Below are 21,285 nucleotides of genomic sequence, written 5' to 3' on the forward strand. Positions count from 1 at the left end.
GACTGCTGTCACCATCTGCAGTGATCATGGAGCCCAAGAAAATAAAATTTCTCATGGCAAGAATAAATATCGACACACACCCCTACTACACCTGTTGAGACAATATTGGCCGCTTCTGTCGACTTCATGGCGGAGGGGGAATCGACGTTCCTTTAAACTGTGTGACACTTTTGACATGTTAACTAGCCCTTTGAGATAATTCAAGGCACACTAGGGTGAGTAAAAAAGCATGAAGGGTCCAGCTCCTGAGAACCTAGCATGCTTGACATTTCCCCAACTTTTGAGGGCTCAGTCTCCTCAGCGTCGGATTTAGGGTGATAAGAACAGCTTCCCCGCACAGGGCGCCAAGCCAGGGGGGTGAATAACAACAAAAACACCAACAGCATCTATATGAATCAACTAAGATCCATTAAAAAGCAACTGTACCAAAAGGAATTATTGTGAAAATACGAAATATTTAGGGTGCGTGTGCAAATTATGTTCTTGCTTAGCATTCCAGCAAAGTTTTGGACATACAGGAACATGCCTTTTAGGATGTATAGGCATAATAACTTTCTTGAGCAGACTAAGAGGGCAAGCAGATGCATGTGTGCTTTGAAGTAAGCCTCACTGAGGTTAGCTTAGGCACAGGTACATGTGAACAGAACGGGAGTTTGAAAGTAGTGTTTATCCTTCCATCGGTCTACTTCTCAAATAAATTTCAGTTCCAATGGGACCTTTCCCAAGAACTTAGTAAAAAAAGGTGGTAGAGTGGATGGTGTTCAATTAAATTTTATGCAGAGTTGTTTCATTGAAAGTAATGGATCTATCTTAGTAGTGTTCCTTAATTTTACTGGGTCCACTCTGGTTGAATACCACCCAGTGTTTTTGGCACCTTAAGAAATATAAAAATATAAAAAATATAAATGTACTGGGTTAACTCAGCTAGAAGGCTAAAATTGCCTCTACCAGCTTGTGCATTTGGATTACTATTTGGATTATTTATTACATTTATATAGGGCCCTTCATCCAAAGATCACAGGGCGGTTTACAGTATAAAAACACAAAATATGTAACATAGTAACCCAAAAAAACACCCCACCTTCATATAGGAAGTACACAAAACAACACCTTAGGAAGATGAATGTTCACATTTATTCTGAAAGTGCTATACATCTACCACCCCAAAATACAAAAGCTTAGCCAGTACACTGGTGTCCAAAGAATTTAATCCAAAATCACTGTAACTAGTATGCTTATGCAGAACTTTTGAATTTTTGAGCAATATTTTTTGCATCAAGACATTTGGTCATCTGATGGTACCAGTTTCTTCACTTCCTCCATTATTCAATTATTTATTCACTCTCCATTTTGGTCATCCTTTTTAATTCAAAAACCCAGTCTGGATCATCATCTGCTTCAAAATCCCTACAAAATGAAAGCAAAAGAGCCAAATTTTAACATGGTTTAAATAAAATAATTGGAGTAAAGAAATGGAAGGGCCTCTACTTTACTGCAATGAACTCCAAAGACTTAAAGGTGTCCACATAATATATTATACCCATAAAAACAGTCCTGTAGATTCTAGCATTTTTCCAGAACAAATTGTTATGATGTCCAATCCATGTTATTTTTCTAAATATCCAAACTTAAGCTGTTTCAATTCATTATAAATACCAGGACTTCAAATCCTGCCAATCCCAGCCAACATAAACAGGGATCAGCCATGATGGAAGTTGTATTAACATTATGAGGAAGTATCCATCCTTGGTGTACACAACACTTCTTTAATAAGGACTTGCGAGAGTTGGGTGGGGTTTTTTCCTTCCTCAATGCAGCGTTTTAGATTTTGGAAATTACTATGATGTCCTCCACTTAAATATTCCTAGTTCCTCCTTCACAAAACATTCATGTATCTCATATCAGCTTTATCATTCTGTTCTGAATATTCTTCAATATGTTTATAGACATAGAACATAACTTGCAAATGGCTGACACTTCTCTCCACCATTGGCATATTTGGATTCTAGAGACCACATGAACCGATGGCCATGTAACAAACATAGATTTACATGACCCATAGGCTTCCAATACCGACAATTCATTCTAAAATATCCCCCAAGTTCCAAAAGTGGCTTAACAAATGGAGAGGGAGACTGCAATCAGAAGGCAGGTTCTAAAGTTTCACATGCAGAAACTCCTCAAGATGGTGCTTCTTAACACTGCTGCAACTTCAAAAGCGAGAAAATGATACAAAACTATAGATAGCTGGGTTTTAGATAAGGAATGTTTCTTTTGGAGCTGTTGTTTCAAGATATGAAAAAAGCCTCCAAGAATAAAGCTTTCAAATTGTATTTGAACATACGTGTCCTCATCATCTGATCTAGGTTCAAGTCTCTCTACATCCTCCATAATAGTTTCACCATCTGGTTCATCAGATGTTTTGATATCTTCAGTAAGTGGTCCTCTTAGAAGGTCATCAGAGCCTTTAACATTAGCAAAATGAAAACAGGAATTATCAGTCCTGTCCCTGCAATAATTAAACAGCTTCAGTATTAAGTTCAATGTAAGAACAATGTATTTTACTCCATCATTACTTCCTGTTTCATTTCATTTCCTGTTTTGTTCCTGTAAAAGTCTATCTCATTAACTCCCTGTTGCTTTCCCCCTCTTTATAACCATTATCTGAGATTTTATTTTTTGGGTTGTATCCAAAAGATCGTCCCATATACGCAAGGTTTTTTGCAGTTAAACTTTCCCTCCCTCATCTCTTCTTGCACACCCCTTGCATACCTGCTCAGAGCCTAGGGCTTGTTGATCAGGTTGGCGGTTCGAATCCCTGCGACGGGGTGAGCTCCCGTTGCTCGGTCCCTGCTCCTGCCAACCTAGCAGTTCGAAAGCACGTCAAAGTGCAAGTAGATAAATAGGTACCACTCCAGCGGGAAGGTAAACGGCATTTCCGTGCGCTGCTCTGGTTCGCCAGAAGCAGCTTAGTCATGCTGGCCACATGACCCGGAAGCTGTATGCCGGCTCCCTCGGCCAGTAAAGCGAGATGGGCGCTGCAACCCCAGAGTCGTCCACGACTGGACTTAATGGTCAGGGGTCCCTTTACCTTTACCGGAGGGGGTAAAGGGAGGGAAAGTTCCTTACACAAGATGTCTTTCTGTGAAATGGATAACTTTGTTCGATACAACCCTTTATTTTAAAATATTCACCATTACATCTATAGACCTATTCACCACTGGCACTAGGCTGATCTTGTCTAATTTTGCCTTGTAATTTTTTTTAAGCTTAAGGCAAAGCCCCCTACACTGCGGTTCTGAAGGGCCTAACCATCAGCTGGCTGTCAGGTACTTGGGAAGAGGCTGCACAAGCGAATCTGACAAGTGGGCAGGGCATATAATGCCAGGTGAATTGACAGGTGGCTTGTCCAGCCCACCTGTCGAAGCTGAACTGTGGGAGTGGGAGAACAGACAGCAATCCGGTTCACCAGGCCTAAAAGGTTCCTTATCCTTGATCTATGGATTGGGGCCCTGACCAGCAATTTAACCCATATTGGGGTACACCCCTGCTACCATTGTGATTTACCTCCTTTGCAGATTGTGTATGTTTTAAAAGCTAAGCTAACATCAGCATTGCGAAGAATATTCATCAAGGTTTCCGGAGGCTCCTTGGTCCACTGCTTTCGTGTGACATTTTCATCATATCTTCTTACATCTCCACCTTTTCACACAAATAATAAGACATTACAATGTTAGGACAGTAACCCACACCAAGTCGCCAAAAATAAAAACAACAATTTAGAGCATTGGTGGCCAAATTTGGCCCTCCAGCTGTTTTGGGACTACAGTTCCCATCATCCCTGACCACTGATCCTGTTAGCTAGGGATGATGGGAGTTGTAGTCCCAAAACAGTTGGAGGGCCAAGTTTGGCCACCACTGATTTACAGAAAAGACCAACAAGTAGCTCACAGGTTGCCCACCCCTAGTTTAAAGGGCAGGAAGTGTGTGAAATTGCTGAACAGGAATTCACCGATTGGTCTGTCAGAGTTTCATCAGGCCTTAATGGCGATTAAGGTTGGCTGACTTGCAGCAAACAATTTCTCAAAAGTGGTGTCATGCAAATGGAGTGCTAGCCTGTGAAGGCTGGATGTGCCTGGATCCACCTGTCAGCTCCTTGCAATTGAAAAATTAAAACTGTTGCTACTGAGCTGTACAGAATCTCAAGGAGGAATTAAACACTGCACTAATTAGAGGCAAGCAGAAATGCTTGAATTGCTGGAACGATCTCCCCTCTGCTCCGGCCATGCACTACCACCAAGCCAACTGAGGAAAGTCAGGAGAGGAAAGTCCCATTGTGCTGGCTCCTGCTAGACAACTACCGTATTTTTCACTCTATAGGACACACTTTTTCCCCTCCAAAAATTAAGGGGAAATGTGTGTGCGTCCTATGGAGCGAATGCAGGCTCCTTGGCTTCAGCGATAGCAACGCAAAGCATCCGAAGCGCAGAGGGAGCGCTCCCTCCGCGCTCCAGAGGCTTTGCGTTGCTTTCAATGAAGCCTGGAGAGCGAGAGGGGTCAGTGCGCACTGACCCCTCTCGCTCTCCAGGCTTCAGGGATAGCCGCCTGAAGCCTTCGGAGCGCAGCGCGAGTTCCCACTGCGCTCCGCAGGCTTCAGGTTCCTTTTGCTGAAGCCGGGAGAGCAAGACTCTCCTGGCTTCAGCAAAAGGAACCTGAAGCCTGCGGAGCACAGCGGGAACTCGCGCTGCGCTCCGAAGGCTTCAGGGATAGCCGTGCACAGCCCCTCTGGCAGGGAGAGGCTGCCCGCGGCTATGGCTTCTTTAGCCCCGTGCAGCCTCTCCCAGCTGGAGAGGTTGCATGCGGCTAAAGAGGAAGCCAAGACAGCCAGCGGGATGGATCCCACTGGCTGTCTTGGCTTCTTTGCTCTTTGGGGCTGGGGGGGGGGAAACCCAGGCATCCCCCGGCAGCCCCAGTAGCTCTAGGAGAAGCGGACAGGCTGTGCGCAGCCTGTCCGCTGCTCTTTAGGGCTAGGGGGGGAAATAAGATTTTTTTTCTTTATTTCCCCCTCTAAAAACTAGGTGCGCCTTATGGTCCGGTGCACCTTATGGAGCGAAAAATACGGTATTTAGTTGAATATGGCCCTCAGTTTCCACATAAGTATGCCATTTCATGTCTATTCATGTATAATGTGAACTTACTAGAAATGGGCATTACTAGCCCATCTCAGTTCAGAAAGGGCAAAGCCTTTCAACACTTTTTCTCTTCTATGAAAGCCTGGAAAAAAACTAGTCATTCAAGTACCAGTCCCATTTCCCTCCTCTGCACACCTTTCCCCAACTTACCTTGGAGGGAGAGAAGACGGAACCAGTAGTAGAGAAGATTGGGGATACGTGATACGAAAGCAAGCTAATGAGAAACGGAGCTTCATTTTGGAGGAGGGGTTTGGCTCAGTTTATAATAGGCATGGTTCCCTCCTAAGACCCACTTTAAAATTTTGGTCTCATCCCCAGAAATAATAATAATTAGTCATAGTAGTACAGTGGTACCTCAGGATGTGAGCGGGATCTGTTCTGGAGCCCCGTTCGCATCCTGAATAGAACGTAAGACGCGACTGCGCGTCACATTTTGTCTCTTCCACGCATGATGTCATTTTGACCGTCTGCGCATGTGCGAGTCGCGAAACCTGGAAGTAACACGAGCGCAACATGAAAATACTTATCCTGAAGCATATTTATCCCGAGGTATGACTGTACAGTGGTACCTCGGGTTAAGTACTTAATTCGTTCCGGAGGTCTGTTCTTAACCTGAAACTGTTCTTAACCTGAAGCACCACTTTAGCTAATGGGGCCTCCTGCTGCAGCCGGAGCACGATTTCTGTTCTCATCCTGAAGCAAAGTTCTTAACCTGAGGTATTATTTCTAGGTTGCGGAATCTGTAACCTGAAGCATATGTAACCTGAAGCGTATGTAACCCGAGGTACCACTGTAGTAGTTAATTTAATTTTATATATATATACAGTGGTGCCCCGCAAGACGAATGCCTCGCAAGACGGAAAACCCGCTAGACGAAAGGGTTTTCCGTTTTTGAGTTGCTTCGCAGGACGAATTTCCCTATGGGCTTGCTTCGCAAGACGAAAATGTCTTGCGAGTCTTGAGATTTTTTTTCGCTTTCCCCCCCCTTTTTCTAAGCCGCTAAGCCGCTAATAGACTTTTAGCAGCTAAGCCGCTAAGCCGCTAAGCCTTTAATAGCCGCTAAACCGCTAATAGCGCTAATCCGCTAAGCCGCTAATAGGGTTGCTTCGCAAGACGAAAAAACCGCTAGACGAAGACACTCGCGGAACGAATTAATTTCGTCTTGCGAGGCACCACTGTATATATATATATATATATATATATATATATATATATATCCTCACTCCAGTCCCACCCTCCTGAAGTGGGACTCAAGGAGCCTCACAAAAATTAAAACAGACACAGATAAAACACAGACACAGGTGGAATTATAGCAGAAACGTTTCCAGATTAGTTTTTTCAAAAAACACATTCCGGGTTGCTTTAACAGGATTGCCTAATTGGTCAAGCACAGACCCTTCTTTTCCCTTTGTACGTTTCAGCTGGCTTCACCTCAATCTTACATATTCTCCGTTTGTAACCAGACCCGTGATACAGAGGGGCAGGGCTCAAAGGTCCTCATCCTACTGTCTTGAAGGTCTCCAACCTCTTTCCCCAGTGCTGCTAAGCATTTTCTGTTGTGAACCGCCCTGGGATACAAAGGCGGCATACAAAATTAAGATATAATAAGATAAAGGTAAAGGGACCCCTGACCACTAGGTCCGGTCGTGGCCGACTCTGGGGTTGTGGCGCTCATCTCGCTTTACTGGCCGAGGGAGCCAGCGTACAGCTTCCGGGTCATGTGGCCAGCATGACTAAGCCACTTCTGGTGAACCAGAGCAGCGCACGGAAACGCCGTTTACCTTCCCGCCGGAGCGGTACTTATTTATCTACTTGTACTTTGACGTGCTTTTGAACTGCTAGGTTGGCAGGAGCTGGGACCGAGCAACGGAAGCTCACCCCGTTGCGGGGATTCGAACTGCCGACCTTCTGATCAGCAAGTCCTAGGCTCTGTGGTTTAACCCACAGCGCCACCCACGTCCCTTTAAGATATAATAATAAAGGATAATTTTACAAAGACCCATGCAAGCCAGCTCATTCTCAGTGAGGCCAGAGGCCACGAAAGTGCTGGTCTGAAGATGCCCATTACTGGTGCTGTCAGTGTCTGGTGAACTTTTCCAGCCTGCTAGTTCTTTATTTGCCATCCAGTAGACTCTCTTCCCAGACAGATTCCTATGCGAGACTCTAATTGGGACTGGGATTATTTGGGGTAGACTCTGAAATAATTTGATAGGAATACCATATTTAATAGCAACTGTTATTTCTAACAGCAAATAACGCAAACAAATATACTGAATCTTATTCTTACTTGTATCCTCCTTGGTTGTAATACTGGAAGTAAGTAAAGATGCATTTCCCAGAATTTTGATGACACTACTGGATCTTCCCTTTTCCCACTGTTGTCTGTGAGGGTTTGGTAAAACAGCTTCCAGGGAGGCCTCATCCTTCCCTAATGAAATGTTTTATTAAAATTCATTAGGAGTGTTTACAGTTGTTCCCCTGTTTCAACCCCCCCCCCACCAATATATTTCCTGAACACAGGATTACAGATATTGTATCATCTGACCCAAGTTATAGTGTATATTTTTTTATTGGGAATTTTTTTAAAAAACCACACATCAAAATATTTTAAATTCAGTCTTCCCTCCAGCATATTTCTTGTATTTGGCACTGCTGGCAATACCATTCACAAAAATCTCAGCACAATTATTTGCATGTCTACTCAAAAGTAAGACCCAATCAGTTCAATGGAACTTAATCCCAGGGAAGTATGTACAGGGTTGTAATCTCAGAGAAGTAATTCATGACCACTAATGTAAGTAAGCCCCTCGATAACCATGTCAGAACTTGGCTCAAATGTCAGTTAATAGATGACTTTAGAACTTCATGGTTGTTTATTTATCCTCACCTGCTTTCTCCAATCCCATTTCACAGAAACCCTTGGCAATGGCTTCTGATTCTGGATCGCAACTCTTGCTCCTTGCATGTTTCGCTTGCTCCTTTAAAGGGTTGAAGAACAGTATTCATAATTGAACAAGGTACGTATCTTTATTTTTCCATCTTAAGTGAACAAATATCTTAGCATACTTGTGAACAACTGCTCCACAATTATATTTCATGCTATGAAAGAGAATCCCAGTTTCCGACAAGAAGTCTAAACTCCTTGGTGTAATTAACTTAAAAATAAAGGAAAATGTGGCATATGTCAGTGATCATTCGAAAAGCAGAGCCCAAAGATAATCACATGGGAACAAGGGCAATCCTCCACTTATCTGCTGAATGCATTAAAATTTCAAAAATCCATATTTCCATTCAACCACACACATACACACACACACACACGTATGAATGATATAATTAAATTATAATAATATAATTAAATAATAATATCATTGAAACCATCATATGAAAAGATAATTTTCTGCCTACAAAAATGTATGCTCAGTTTTCTTAAGTCAAAATAGTACCTCTGCTGAAGCAAGATTTCTAATACACTTTGCCAGACAGCTTCTTGCAAGAATCGTGGTAGCTGATGGACGGTTCTTGGGGTTCTTTTTAAACATTTGTTTTATCAAATACTGAAGTTCATAAGTATAATGAGGTGGAAGTGGATTGTAGTATCCTTTACATATCTTAAGGATAAGATGTTTCCAGCTATTGGCCTGAAACTAAATTGAACAGATGGGGGGGGGGTGTGCAGATGATTTTACTTGCATTAAATATTTACTAAAATGCTTCCTAAAACTAGCTGCTGTATACAAATTGATCATTATCTTCATACAAATGCATGCAAAAGACCTAGCGCTACATTCTACATAAACTGACCAGTCTACAAATCTTCAGAAATAGCATTCTTTGAGTCTGCAGTTAGGGGAGCTGTGCACTGTATTTTGGAACAGCAATAAATATCATTTCTTTTTGATATTTTGACATTAATACCGGCCCTAAGCCTGGCGTTCCCGCACCCTCACCCTTTTTTAGGACAGCAGCCTGTGACAGAGAAACCATCGCAGTGGTGAGAGCACTCAGCAGACCTGAGTACAAGGCTATTACTTACAGCATGACAGCAAACCTAAAAACGAATATTATGGGTATGCTGTATTGACCACAATCTGAGTACATACAGATAGGTTTGCACTGTAAATGCTTCCCCTTTCCAAATGAAAACTCCACCCCCCCAAAAAAAAACCCCTATTTGCAGCATATCATAAACAGTCCCTACAATATTAATGGCATGCGTGCAATTACATCAAGCCACAAAAGTATTTGTGAAGATTTAAGGGAAGGGTCAATTTTCACATTGCATTTTTAGAAACTGGCCTTGGATCAGTTCCTGGAAGTAATAAACATAAGGAAGGGTACTTACTGGATGTTTAAGAGTGCACAGCTCATATAGAATGCATCCCAGCGACCATATATCACTGGAAAGACAGGTTTGAAGAGTGATATTTACGTATAAGCTAAACAAGCTATAGCTTAGGGCCCCACTCTCTTGGGGGCCCCCCCCAAAAAATACAGAAAGAAAACCTGGACATACATTTCCAAAATATAAGATAAAAAACAAATAAAATAAAACCTACATACAGCAACAGTGTTTGGTATAGGCTCCTATGACGTAAGTCATGGGTCCCGGCTGCTAGCCTGCTCCCTAAAGTATCACTGGTTTGCTCATTTCTATATATAGGGTGCCTACATTCTGCATGGACTTTTCAACAATTACTCTGATAAAATACATATTTTGTTATGTGCAAATGGCTTTAGATACCCATTAGGTCCGTTAATTACCATATAGAATATATTAAACACACAAAAAAGCAACAATCGGTTGTTGGCAAAGGACAGCTGGACACATAAAGGGCCCCATTACCTTCAGTAGCTTAGGGCCTCATCAAACCTAAATCCAGCCCAGCAGGTAGGCCAGGCCACTTACCTGTCAATCATATGATGTCACAATGACATCAGTTGACCCATTCTTCTGCTACAAGGAAAGCTGAACTCAACAGGGCGTTTTCCCAGCTGAACCAAGTGAGACCAATCAGCTGATCAGTGGTGGCTTTAAGCCCCACTGGAATCAGGCTCATTTTGCAACATGAGTGTGGCCAATCAGCTGATTGGTGCTCCAACTGGGAGCTCCTAATAGGAACCAGTTCCAGCAGGGCTTGCTCAACAATTTTAAGGTCTCCAACTGTTCCTTTGCATCTGCATCTTTACCTGTCCCACACTTGGCATCATAGCTATCATTACTACGTTATCCAAGATTTATGACAATCCAATGGGAACCTCAACATTGCAATTATATTCCTGTCAGTGACTATGTATAGTGGTTGTGAAATATATTGTAACTTCAATTCCCTTAGTCAGTAGCAACTCAGACTTTGGAAAGATCAGAGGAATGGCTCTTCTGAAATCAAAATTTGAATCCAATTTGCAAAGGTTGTCCAGGCTATACATAAAATGATTTTTGCATTGTTTATCTAGTATTAAACCCAATATTAAAGTAAGTGCTCTTAGAGATTCTGATTAATTCTTACCTTTTATTGTTGTAGGGTGTGTTTTCCCAAATTTCTGGAGGCACATAATAAGGGGTTCCCACATAGGAACAAGCATAGGCCTCTGGGCTGCTCAGAAAAAAGAAACAAACACAAGTAATATTAGGAAGAGACTAACATTTCTACAACAGATAGCAACTAATTTTTAAAAATTCCCAGCCTCAGTATGATATGGACTTGCCTGGAAAGAAGAAGTGCAGACCCAAAATCTCCCAGTTTTACTTTCCCATTTTGTGTGAGGAATATGTTCTGCATTACGAAATAGGAAAAAGAGTCCATTAACAGAGAGAGAGAGAGAGAAATTTATCACTCTCTATGTCAGTGTCTGTATTATTAAACCAGAAGTCAATCAACACTCTGCTGTAAGATTAGTTGGGATTCTACGCTCCCTGAGGAGCAAAAGTCAAACAAACACCAACAGCATTAGAAAAAAGCTGGCACGGAATCAGCTTTTATTTATGGAATAAATACCACGCATATTAAATGTTTTCATCCATTTTGTAGACCCCATGTAGGATTGCAATGGAAGCTTCTCTCCCAGGGCTAACAACAGCTTGGAGGAGGATGTAAGTGGGGTTAAGTCATCTCTCTAATTAAATCAGGTACACATCTGCAGCAGCACCCTACTTCACAGAATAATATTCCCAATATTCCCGCTGGCAGTAGGAGTACAATATGGGCATGTCTTTAAGTTAACATCGTACATTAAAAACCTGACAGTACCAAATTATCGAAGGATTTTCACCAAAGCCAGACTAAACGTCTTTCCTTCTGCAGTGTTGGATGGCAGGTTGAGAGGAGTTCCCTAACAGGACAGACTTTGCTCATGTGCTCAGGACATGGATTCCATAAAACATATTTTGCTGCACTGTGCAAAATATGAGCAAGCCAGGGCTGAACTGATACTACCCTTGCTGGTACCTTTCCCAGGAAAATCAGAGGCTCACTATGTCAGGTTCCTATTGGAAGACCGGACAAACGCTAGAACATTAGCAGTGGCAAAGTTTTTATTGGTGGATGCAAGAACCAATGATCCCTATCTTTTGAACAAAATGCTTGTTTAACCTGGAGGTAGGCTGTATGAATTGTGCATTGCTTTGTAACGATTTGTTGGGTCTCTGGACCATAATAAAGATTGAATTGAAAATTGAATATTCCCAATAAAATGGAATCCACAACATAGCACCCATTTGGCATCAAATGCCATGGCATAGGCCCTTCTTAATGAAGAAAGGCAAGATGTAAGTATTTATAAGCCAACAAGTAAAGAAATACAAAACCACCGAATTTTATGAAAGACCTAGCCTTAGGATTTTTGTATTTCTAAGTATGAAAGGACTGGTGGTAATTTTATAATAAGAGTTATTCCCCCAGTAACTCATACATCTGTCTGGCTTGGCTATTTCATTTAACATGCTGCTATAATTTTCTGCCTTATACACATCATGACGATATTTTGCTTGGTATCTGGGTGACCAATACAGTGGTGCCTCGCAAGACGAAATTAATCCGTTCCGCGAGAGTCTTCGTCTAGCGGTTTTTTCGTCTTGCGAAGCAACCCTATTAGCGGCTTAACGGATTAGCGCTATTAGCGGTTTAGCGGCTATTAAAGGCTTATCGGCTTATCGGATTAGCTGCTAAAAGGCTATTAAAGTCTTAGCGGCTTAGATAAAGGGGGGGAAAGCGGGGAAAAAATCTCAAGACTCGCAAGACATTTTCGTCTTGCGAAGCAAGCCCATAGGGAAATTCGTCCTGCGAAGCAACTCAAAAACGGAAAACCCTTTCGTCTAGCGGGTTTTCCGTCTTGCGAGGCATTCGTCTTGCGGGGCACCACTGTACCCATTATTTGTTGTTTGTGTTGTTTCATGTTATTATTAATAAAAATACATATTATATTAAAAACCGTCATTAAGTGGGGTCCACTTACCTTTGATTTGATGTCTCTGTGCAAGACACGTTTGTCATGAATGTATTTCAGACCCAGGCATATCTGTGCAAACCAATTAAGTATCTATGGGGAGAGGAGAAAAATATATGGCACATGGGCTTGTATCCTACTTGTACAATCGTGAATAAGACAAAGGAAACTAGAGGACAAACACTGTAAAAAGGACTATAGAAGCTGGGCAAGAAAAATTATTTCTTATTTTATTTCTCTGTTCTAAAACTATGCATCTCATTTTGTGATTATTATCTCCAGTTATACTTTTAAAAATATTCACTTCTCTTTTGGCATATGGAATAACGTCTACCGTGGAAAAGCTGCATATTAAGTTTAACTAACCAACTAACTCCTTGGGAGAAAAGCAATGACAAACCTAGACAGCACCTTAAAAAGCAGAGACATCACCTTGCCAACAAAGGTCCGCATAGTTAAAGCCATGGTTTTCCCAGTAGTGATGTATGGAAGTGAGAGCTTGACCATAAAGAAGGCTGATCACCGAAGAATTGATGCTTTTGAATTATGGTGCTGGAGGAGACTCTTGAGAGTCCCATGGACTGAAAAAAGATCAAACCTATCCATTCTTAAGGAAATCAGCCCTGAGTGCTCACTGGAAGGACAGATCCTGAAGCTGAGACTCCAATACTTTGGCCACCTCATGAGAAGAGAAAACTCCCTGGAAAAGACCCTGATGTTGGGAAAGATTGAGGGCACAAGGAGAAGGGGACGACAGAGGACGAGATGGTTGGATAGTGTTCTCAAAGCTACCAGCATGAGTTTGACTAAACTGCGGGAGGCAGTGGAAGTGCCTGGCGTGTTCTGGTCCATGGGGTCACGAAGAGTCGGACACGACTAAACGACTAAACAACAACAACAATCAACTAACTAGATCAGTGATGGTGAACCTGCTTGGCAAGCCTACTGCAAGTTTGAGAGAATGCCACTCTAATGCACCTACAGCCAATATGCATTCTCTTTTATGTCTTTTTAGATCCAGGCCAAACTGTAGATCTAATTCCAATTCTATGCCGGGGACAGAAGCTCATTAGAAGCCTAAACCAGGCCAGAAAATGAATATATCCAAAAGGTGCTCAGTTATAACCTGATGTATTGTATTCTTACCGTATCTTCAGGAAACAACTTTCCTTTCTGAAGTTTAATCTTTTGCATTAGATCTCCATCGTCACAATATTCCATCACTATGTAAAGATGTCCATCAGCTAATGTACAGAGAATTTAAGATTTATTAGTAGAGATACTATTATGCAAATTATATTACTATTAGGCTATTTTTTAAGGCCACACCAATAGGACAAGTACAAAGAAAGCTTTGGTTCTGCAAAATTAATAATACTAAAAACTGTTTTTAAGCATCCATATTTACCTTCAAACGACTCCAAATAGGCGACAATATTTGGATGCTTCATTTTAGCTAATAAAATAGATTCATTCCAGGACTTCTCTGCACCAAAGACAGACTACAAATATATTGCTAGTTAGTAAAGAAAAATATACTGTATAGTTATTGCAATAATGAAGGAACAAATTAAGATATCTAGAAAACATTTATCAGACTTCAATTTGTTTTAATCTTTAATCATAGGCCAGCACTGCTGAGCTCTCTGACGATGGAGATATTTCCAAATAGAGATCTGTAACAGCCTCAACCCAAGTGGTTATTGTAGAAGATGTAACAAGTTTAGTTTGCTGTTTTATGACTGGGGTAAGAGACTTAAGAGCAATTGTGTACCATATATATTCCTGCTCTGTGGAAATGCATACAATTGAAATAATTTAATAATTTAGATTAAAATAGTTTTAAAAGTGTAGAAATGTAGTTACAATACGCACTAATTTAATGGGCAAGCAACTTAAAGGCAAAATATATAATCTACAATACAGACCAATAACCCAAAAGCCTTCCATAAAAATAAAGGTCTTGCTGATCTTTGAATTGTGGCCCCAATCCAGCTGAAATTAGTCATAACTGAAACAACAGCACAACTAACTTGAAACAAATGGCACATTCATGAGATAAGACTAATAAGACTGCAATTCTAACCTGACTTCCATGAGTTAGACCCACTGAATTCAACGAGACTTACTTCTGAATAGATATGGTTGAGACTGTGCTGTTAGTATTTACCAGATCGCAACCATAACCACAGCTAACTATAGCTGGATCAGTATATGTTAAATATAGTGCAGACGGTTTAAGTTAAATGCAATTTTGTATTTTCTAAAAACTTTCTAGGCCTGTAGGGATATGATATTGGGGTTTTCCTCACTTCCAGAGACAGAATGTTACCTATCTGGCATGTGGAAAACCCATTTAAGATTTCCCTTGTTTTGACCTCTTTAGCACAAGCTAAGAATATATATATTTTTTTTAAAAAACAGGTTCTGATAGCATTTGGATAAAAGTTACCTTAGGAAGCCTTATTTCCTTCATTGCATATTTCTGATTTTTGTTTTTATGACAGACCAAAAGAACTCTCCCAAATGATCCTTCTCCAAGTATCGCTAGCACACTGTATTTCTCCATGGTTGTATTTCTTGACTGTTTGCAGGCGTCTCTGCAGATCTTTGACAGATTGCACTTTTCCCTTCCTCTTCAGAAAGGTCTCCTTGAAAGCAATAAAATAGTAAACATATTAGACTTGGGTTCCATTATGAAACTAGTTGATTCCTCCTGATGTTGAAACCCTGCTCACTCTCTCACCAACTTCCATGTTGAATATTAATATTATTATTAATAATAATACCTTTGTGAATATTAAATACATTAAAATATGTATAAAAGCAACTCCACATTTACGTGCATTCAAGGCACGCACAACCATACTCACCTGCATTGCCGTGAACCCAGAAGTGGCATGAAAAGGGCCAAAAATGGCCATAAAAGAGCACGGAAACGGCAAAAATGGAGTGAAAATAGTGCCTAGCAATCCCAGGAGCCCTTGCACAAACCTTTGAGGCCAGTGGAGAGCAGGAGTTTGAGCAAGGAAGTCTGCAGACAGCGATTGTGGCGCTTGCACGCTTTTTCAATGGTGTTCTAAATAGACGCGATTTCACTTAAACGTGCAACGCCTTGGAACGAAAGCCCCGCGTAAATGGGGAGTTGCCTGTACTTCTAACCAATCTTGGCTATAGGAAGCTGAGATTTAGCTACTTTTTCACTCTGCCTAATGAAAGGTTTTGCATTATCTGACTATTTGTATGCAGTGGTACCTCGGGATGCAAACGGGATCTGTTCTGGATCCCCGTTCGCATCCTGAACAGAACGTAAGACACGACTGCACGGGTCGCATTTCGCTGCTTCTGTGCATGCGCGCGACGTCATTTTGACCGTCTGCGCATGCGCGAGCGGCGAAACCCGGAAGTAACGCACTCCGTTACTTCCGGGTCGCAACCCAAAAATACTTCTCCTGAAGCGTATTTATCCTGAGGTATGACTGTACTGACAATAACGGATTCAGTTAAAAGCTGGCAATAGGAGCTATTCTGGATGATCCTTGAGGTCCCTTCCAACTCTACAATTCTATGATCCCTTCAGAACTTTGAATGTGTTTAAAAGCTAAGGTTGATTCATTTTACTTTACATGATCTACACCAGGGGTCAGCAAACTTTTTCAGCAGGGGGCTGGTCCACCGTCCCTCAGACCTTGTGGGGGGCCAGACTATATATTTGGGGGGGGGGGAGGTAATGAACAAATTCCTATGCCCCACACACAAATAGCCCAGAGATGTAGTTTAAATAAAAGGACACATTCTACTCATGTAAAAACATGCAGATTCCCAGACCGTCCGCAGGCCAGATTGAGAAGGCAATTGGGCCGGATCCGGACCCCGGGCCTTAGTTTGCCTACCCATGATCTACACACAGGAAAGTAAAGGGTGTGTGAGCATTTTTCCTGCTAGAGGCAGTTCGCTGGCAAGCGCTGGTCCGGCTGCATTAGGATTGTAATGGAAGGGCGCTTTAGACTCTCTTTAGACTTTAGACTCTCAAAAAACATTTCCTCACTTTACACGGAACCTAAAATGACTACAAAATTATCACTACCTAAAATGAGCAATCAAACAAAAATATAATTGATGTTGAAGATTGCTCGGGAGTAAAGTTACACATCAAAACTCCTTGAAAGGGTTTGCACAGAACCAAGAAGAGGGGTGGGTGGCAAAAAGCCTCAGAGACCAAAAAAATAAAATAAATTCATTTTAAAAGGAAACCAAAGGGTCTTGACCGATCTTATGGAAATGCAGTCTTTTAATGATCCTGTGAACAATAAAAACCCAACCTCAGATAGGCAACTGCTGCACATGGAAGCTCTACTTTTAATAATAATAATAATAATAATAATAATAATTATTATTATTATTATTATTATTTATATGCCGCCCTCCCCAGCCAAGACCGGGCTTTTACTGGAAGGGATGCTCATTTTCCCTTTGGTCATACAGTCATCATACTTCTTAGGATTCCTTTGTGTTCAAATAATATATCGTCTACTGTTTATGCCCTTTACGAATAAATATATTGAGCTGTGTGTGTGTGTGTTTGTATGTATGTACATGTACGATAACATGCATTATGTGTCAGTTACAGATCAGTGTATCTGAAGAAGTGTGCTTGCACACGAAAGCTCATACCTAGAACTAACTTAGTTGGTCTTAAAGGTGCTACTGGAAGAATTTTTTTTATTTTGACTATGCATTATGTGTGTGTGTGCCAAACTGGGTCTTTGACCGGGTGACAAAAAGCCTAGTTTCAGCCCTGAAAATATGTATGAATATTTTAAACGAAAAAAATCTTAAAAAATCACAAGTCTTGTCCCATATATTAGATTTCCAAAGGAAAAGAATGTACAGTATATGTGGGGATTGGAGAAAGGGGACTATTTGGGTGGAAGGGCTTGTCGCCGCCCTTGGCCGTGTAAAAACAACGTTCCGCGTGTCTGTCTGTTCGGACGTTGCGCACAAGACACGACTCCTTTTTTGAAAAAAAATTCTCACAGCCCTCCTAATCTCATGCAACGGCTTTGTTGGTGTGATGACCTGAGTTTGGCCCACGTCCTGTCCCGCTTTGGCGAGGGAGAAAAGCAAGAAGCGGCGCGGACAAAGGAGGAGAAGCGCCGAGCGCGCCTCTTCCCTCATCCCCTTTATGAGGGAGGAGGGCGGGCCGAGCAACGCCGCGCTCCCCGCGCTTCTTCCACGGGACAAATGTGGATTTTTGCAACCGGAGGCGTTGCAACGAGGCTCCTCACGCCCACGACCCCGCGAGCGCCTTCACCTACCGGGACTCCGCAAGCCCTTGGCCCGCCCGGCTTGGGCTGCGAAGAGGAGGAAGGTCCCGTTCCGGCAGGGCGCGGCTCCGCTCGGCCAAAGGGCAGGGCGGGCGGAGCTTTTGCTTTCCCCCCCGCCCAGGCGCAGCATCCCTAGGCAGTGCCGGATTTGTTGTCGTTGTTTAGTCGTGTCCGACTCTTCGGGACCCCCTGGACCAGAGCACACCAGGCACTCCTGTCTTTCACTGCCTCACGCAGTTTGGTCAAACTCATGCTTCAAGAACACTGTCCAACCATCTCGTCCTCTGTCCTCCCCTTCTCCTTGTGCCCTCCATCTTTCCCAACATTGGGGTCTTTTCCAGGGAGTCTTCTCTTGGCCTTTGCACATCCAAATTCTGAAAGGCTAATTACTGGTCAAACCAAAAAGCACAGCTCTATATTCATGTGCTACTGCTGTTGTTGTTTAGTTGTGTCCGACTCTGCGTGACCCCATGGACCAGAGTATGCCAGGCACTCCTGTCTTCCACTGCCTCCCACAGTTTGGTCAAACTCATGCTGGTAGCTTCGAGAACACTGTCCCACCATCTCGTCCTCTGTCGTCCCCTTCTCCTTGTGCCCTCCATCTTTCCCAACATCAGGGTCTTTTCCAGGGAGTCTTCTCTTCTCATGAGGTGGCCAAAGTATTGGAGCCTCAGCTTCAGGATCTGTCCTTCCAGTGAGCACTCAGGGCTGATTTCCTTCAGAATGGAGAGGTTTGATCTTCTTGCAGTCCATGGGACTCTCAAGAGTCTCCTCCAGCACCATAATTCAAAAGCATCAATTCTTTGGCGATCAGCCTTCTTTATGGTCCAGCTTTCACTTCCATACACCACTACTGGGAAAACCATAGCTTTTACTATACGGACCTTTGTTGGCAAGGTGACGTCTCTACTTTTTAAGATGCTGTCTAGGTTTGTCATTGCTTTTCTCCCAAGAAGTGCCAGATTTACGTATAAGCTAAACAAGCTATAGTTTGGGCCCCGCTATCTTGGGGCCCCCAAAAACATTTAAATGGGAAAAAACCAGCACTCTCACCCATTTTTAGGAGAGCAGCCTGTGACAGAGAAACCGTCACAGTGGTGAGAGCACTCAGGAGACCTGAGTACAAGGCTTACAGCATGACAGCAATCCTAAAAACACATATTGTGGGTATGTATGTATGTATTGACCAGTCTGAGTACATACAGATAGGTTTGCACTGTAAATGCTTCCCCTTTCCAAATGAAAACTCTATTCCCTGCCCCCTGAAAACTCTATTTGCAGCATATCATAAATACTCCCTACAATATTAATGGCATGCGTGCAATTACATCAAGCCACAAAAGTATTTGTGAAGATTTAAGGGAAGGGTCAATTCTCACATTGCATTTTTAGAAACTGGCCTTGGATCAGTTCCTGGAAGTAATACAGTGGTACCTCGGGTGATATACACTTCAGATTACATACGCTTCAGGTTACAGACTCCGTTAACCCAGAAATAGTGCTTCAGGTTAAGAACTTTGCTTCAGGATAAGAACAGAAATCAGGCACCGGCGGCACAGCAGCAGCAGGAGGCCCCATTAGCTAAAGTGGTGTTTCAGGTTAAGAACAGTTTCAGTTTAAGAACGGACCTCCGGAAGGAATTAAGATCTTAACCCGAGGTACCACATAAGGAAGGGTACTTACTGGATGTTTAAGAGTGCACAGCTCATACAGAATGCATCCCAGGGTCCATATATCACTGGATAGACAGGTTTGAAGAGTGATATTAGCTTAGGGCAGGAGTGGGGGAACCTCTTTAGCCTGTCAGGCTGGATCTTGGGGTTCCCCCACCCTGGTGGCCACTTTGACAGGTAGGCAGTGCTGGATTTACGTATAAGTTAGACAAGCTATAACTTAGGGCCCCACTCTCTTGGGCCCCCCCCCAAAAAAAACTAAAAAAAAACCTGGACATGCATTTCCAAAATATAAGATAAAAAACAAAATAAAACAGCAAGTGTTTTGTTTTGTGTAGGCTCCTATGATGTAAATCGGGGTGACCAACTCCCAAGAGACTGCAATCTACTCACCAGTTAAAGATGGGCAGTGATCTACCCCCTTTTTTTGGGTTCAGGTCACAGTTGTTGAGCTTTTAAGAAGGAAGTCCCTGTTTTGGGGTGCAGGCAAAAATGTTTAGTTTTCCTTAGGGGAGCCAGCGATCTACCACAGACATCCAGTGATCTACCGGTAGATCACGATCTACCTGTTGGATGTGCTTGATGTAAATCATGGGCCCCACCTGCTAGCCTGCTCCCTAAAAGATCACTATAGTTTCTGTATATAGCCTACATTCTGCATGGACTTTTCAACAATTGCTTTGATAAAATACATATTTTGTTATGTGCAAATGGCTTTAGATACCTATTAGGTCCATAAATTACCATATAGCATATATTTGTTAAGTTGTGGGTGAACATATCAGACGACACAGCGATTCTTCAAACAGCTCTTGCTTATTCACAGGCCAGAACAGAAACGAACTGAAGGGTTCAGCCAGCCTGCTTATGTAGAGCTCCACTACAACGCAACTATAAGACTTTCTATAACTACCCAATCACTGAACATTACTTTCAATCCCTTATTTGCATATGTGGAGCTGAGTGAAAACTATCTACAGTTTCCCCCTGCTGGCCCAGGGTGAGAACTTCAGTACGTAATATTCAACACAAAAAAACAGCAACAATTGCAGATAAAACGTGAAAACGTGATGTGCTTGGAAAGTTCATTTTAAAAGGAATTTCAGTTCCAGTCCACCCTCTTTAAAAAGGAACCAATTTTGTTTCTGTTAAATTCACATCATCCTTATCAGTTGTCTTTCCTTGTTTCCATCCTTTTTCTAGATGAAGCCCCTTGGAGCAAGGAACTACCATCTTATTGGCTGTAAGCACCCTACATATGGATGGCACTGTGTAAATAACCTTTGAAAATTTTAGAATTAAGTTTTGAAAAAACAATTGTAAGAACTACAAAAGGATATAAAGAAACTTTAAAAAAATAAAAATTGTTTGAATTTGTAATTATCTCCTGGTGCATTAAGTTTTCTTGTTGCATATGTGAAGATTTAAAATACACTATTTTCTGGGAGAATCCCAAGGCCCATTAAATCAAGCCAAGCAGTCAAGAGGTTTTTTAGACAGGTCTCCATAGTGTCTTTGAATTAGGAGAGGAATCTGATTGTTTAGGTAGAGGTAGATCTCATGGAGCATCTACTCAAGTATAAAATATATTTGCAGTCTACGTTGGCTTTAGGACAAGATATTTGAATCTGTTGTTTTCCTCTCTTA

General features: G+C 42.1%; 1 protein-coding gene and 2 long non-coding RNA genes across 6 annotated transcripts; 2 read left to right on the forward strand and 1 right to left on the reverse strand.

Annotated features, from left to right (window-relative positions):
- Nucleotides 1–1,111: 1,111 nt before the first annotated feature.
- On the reverse strand, nucleotides 1,112–18,075 carry NEK3 (NIMA related kinase 3). 4 transcript variants are annotated; one of them, XM_080999225.1, is made up of 14 exons: nucleotides 17,957–18,075; nucleotides 15,091–15,289; nucleotides 14,047–14,140; nucleotides 13,785–13,882; nucleotides 12,648–12,731; nucleotides 10,902–10,969; nucleotides 10,703–10,789; nucleotides 9,538–9,592; nucleotides 8,639–8,839; nucleotides 8,080–8,170; nucleotides 7,480–7,620; nucleotides 3,568–3,702; nucleotides 2,345–2,465; nucleotides 1,112–1,407 (listed from the first exon to the last, which is right to left on the reverse strand). In XM_080999225.1, the coding sequence occupies exons 2-14, from the start codon at nucleotides 15,205–15,207 to the stop codon at nucleotides 1,335–1,337; spliced, it is 1,365 nt and encodes a 454-aa protein (XP_080855351.1). In that variant the 5' UTR covers nucleotides 15,208–15,289; nucleotides 17,957–18,075; the 3' UTR covers nucleotides 1,112–1,334. The 4 variants fall into 4 exon arrangements, with proteins under 4 accessions (XP_080855351.1, XP_080855352.1, XP_080855353.1 ...); XM_080999226.1 differs by lacking the exon at nucleotides 17,957–18,075 and adding an exon at nucleotides 15,512–15,621; XM_080999227.1 differs by lacking the exon at nucleotides 17,957–18,075 and having other exon boundaries at nucleotides 14,047–14,154; nucleotides 15,091–15,211.
- Nucleotides 8,163–11,872, forward strand: LOC308473743. Its single transcript, XR_013984273.1, has 2 exons — nucleotides 8,163–8,209; nucleotides 11,498–11,872. It is a non-coding gene; the product is annotated as an uncharacterized lncRNA (long non-coding RNA).
- On the forward strand, nucleotides 14,161–15,047 carry LOC308473780. The gene is made up of 2 exons (XR_013984312.1): nucleotides 14,161–14,796; nucleotides 14,925–15,047. It is a non-coding gene; the product is annotated as an uncharacterized lncRNA (long non-coding RNA).
- Nucleotides 18,076–21,285: the final 3,210 nt, after the last annotated feature.

Source organism: Podarcis pityusensis (assembly GCF_964106645.2).
Source record: "Podarcis pityusensis genome assembly, chromosome: 3".
NCBI classification, from domain to species: domain Eukaryota; kingdom Metazoa; phylum Chordata; class Lepidosauria; order Squamata; family Lacertidae; genus Podarcis; species Podarcis pityusensis.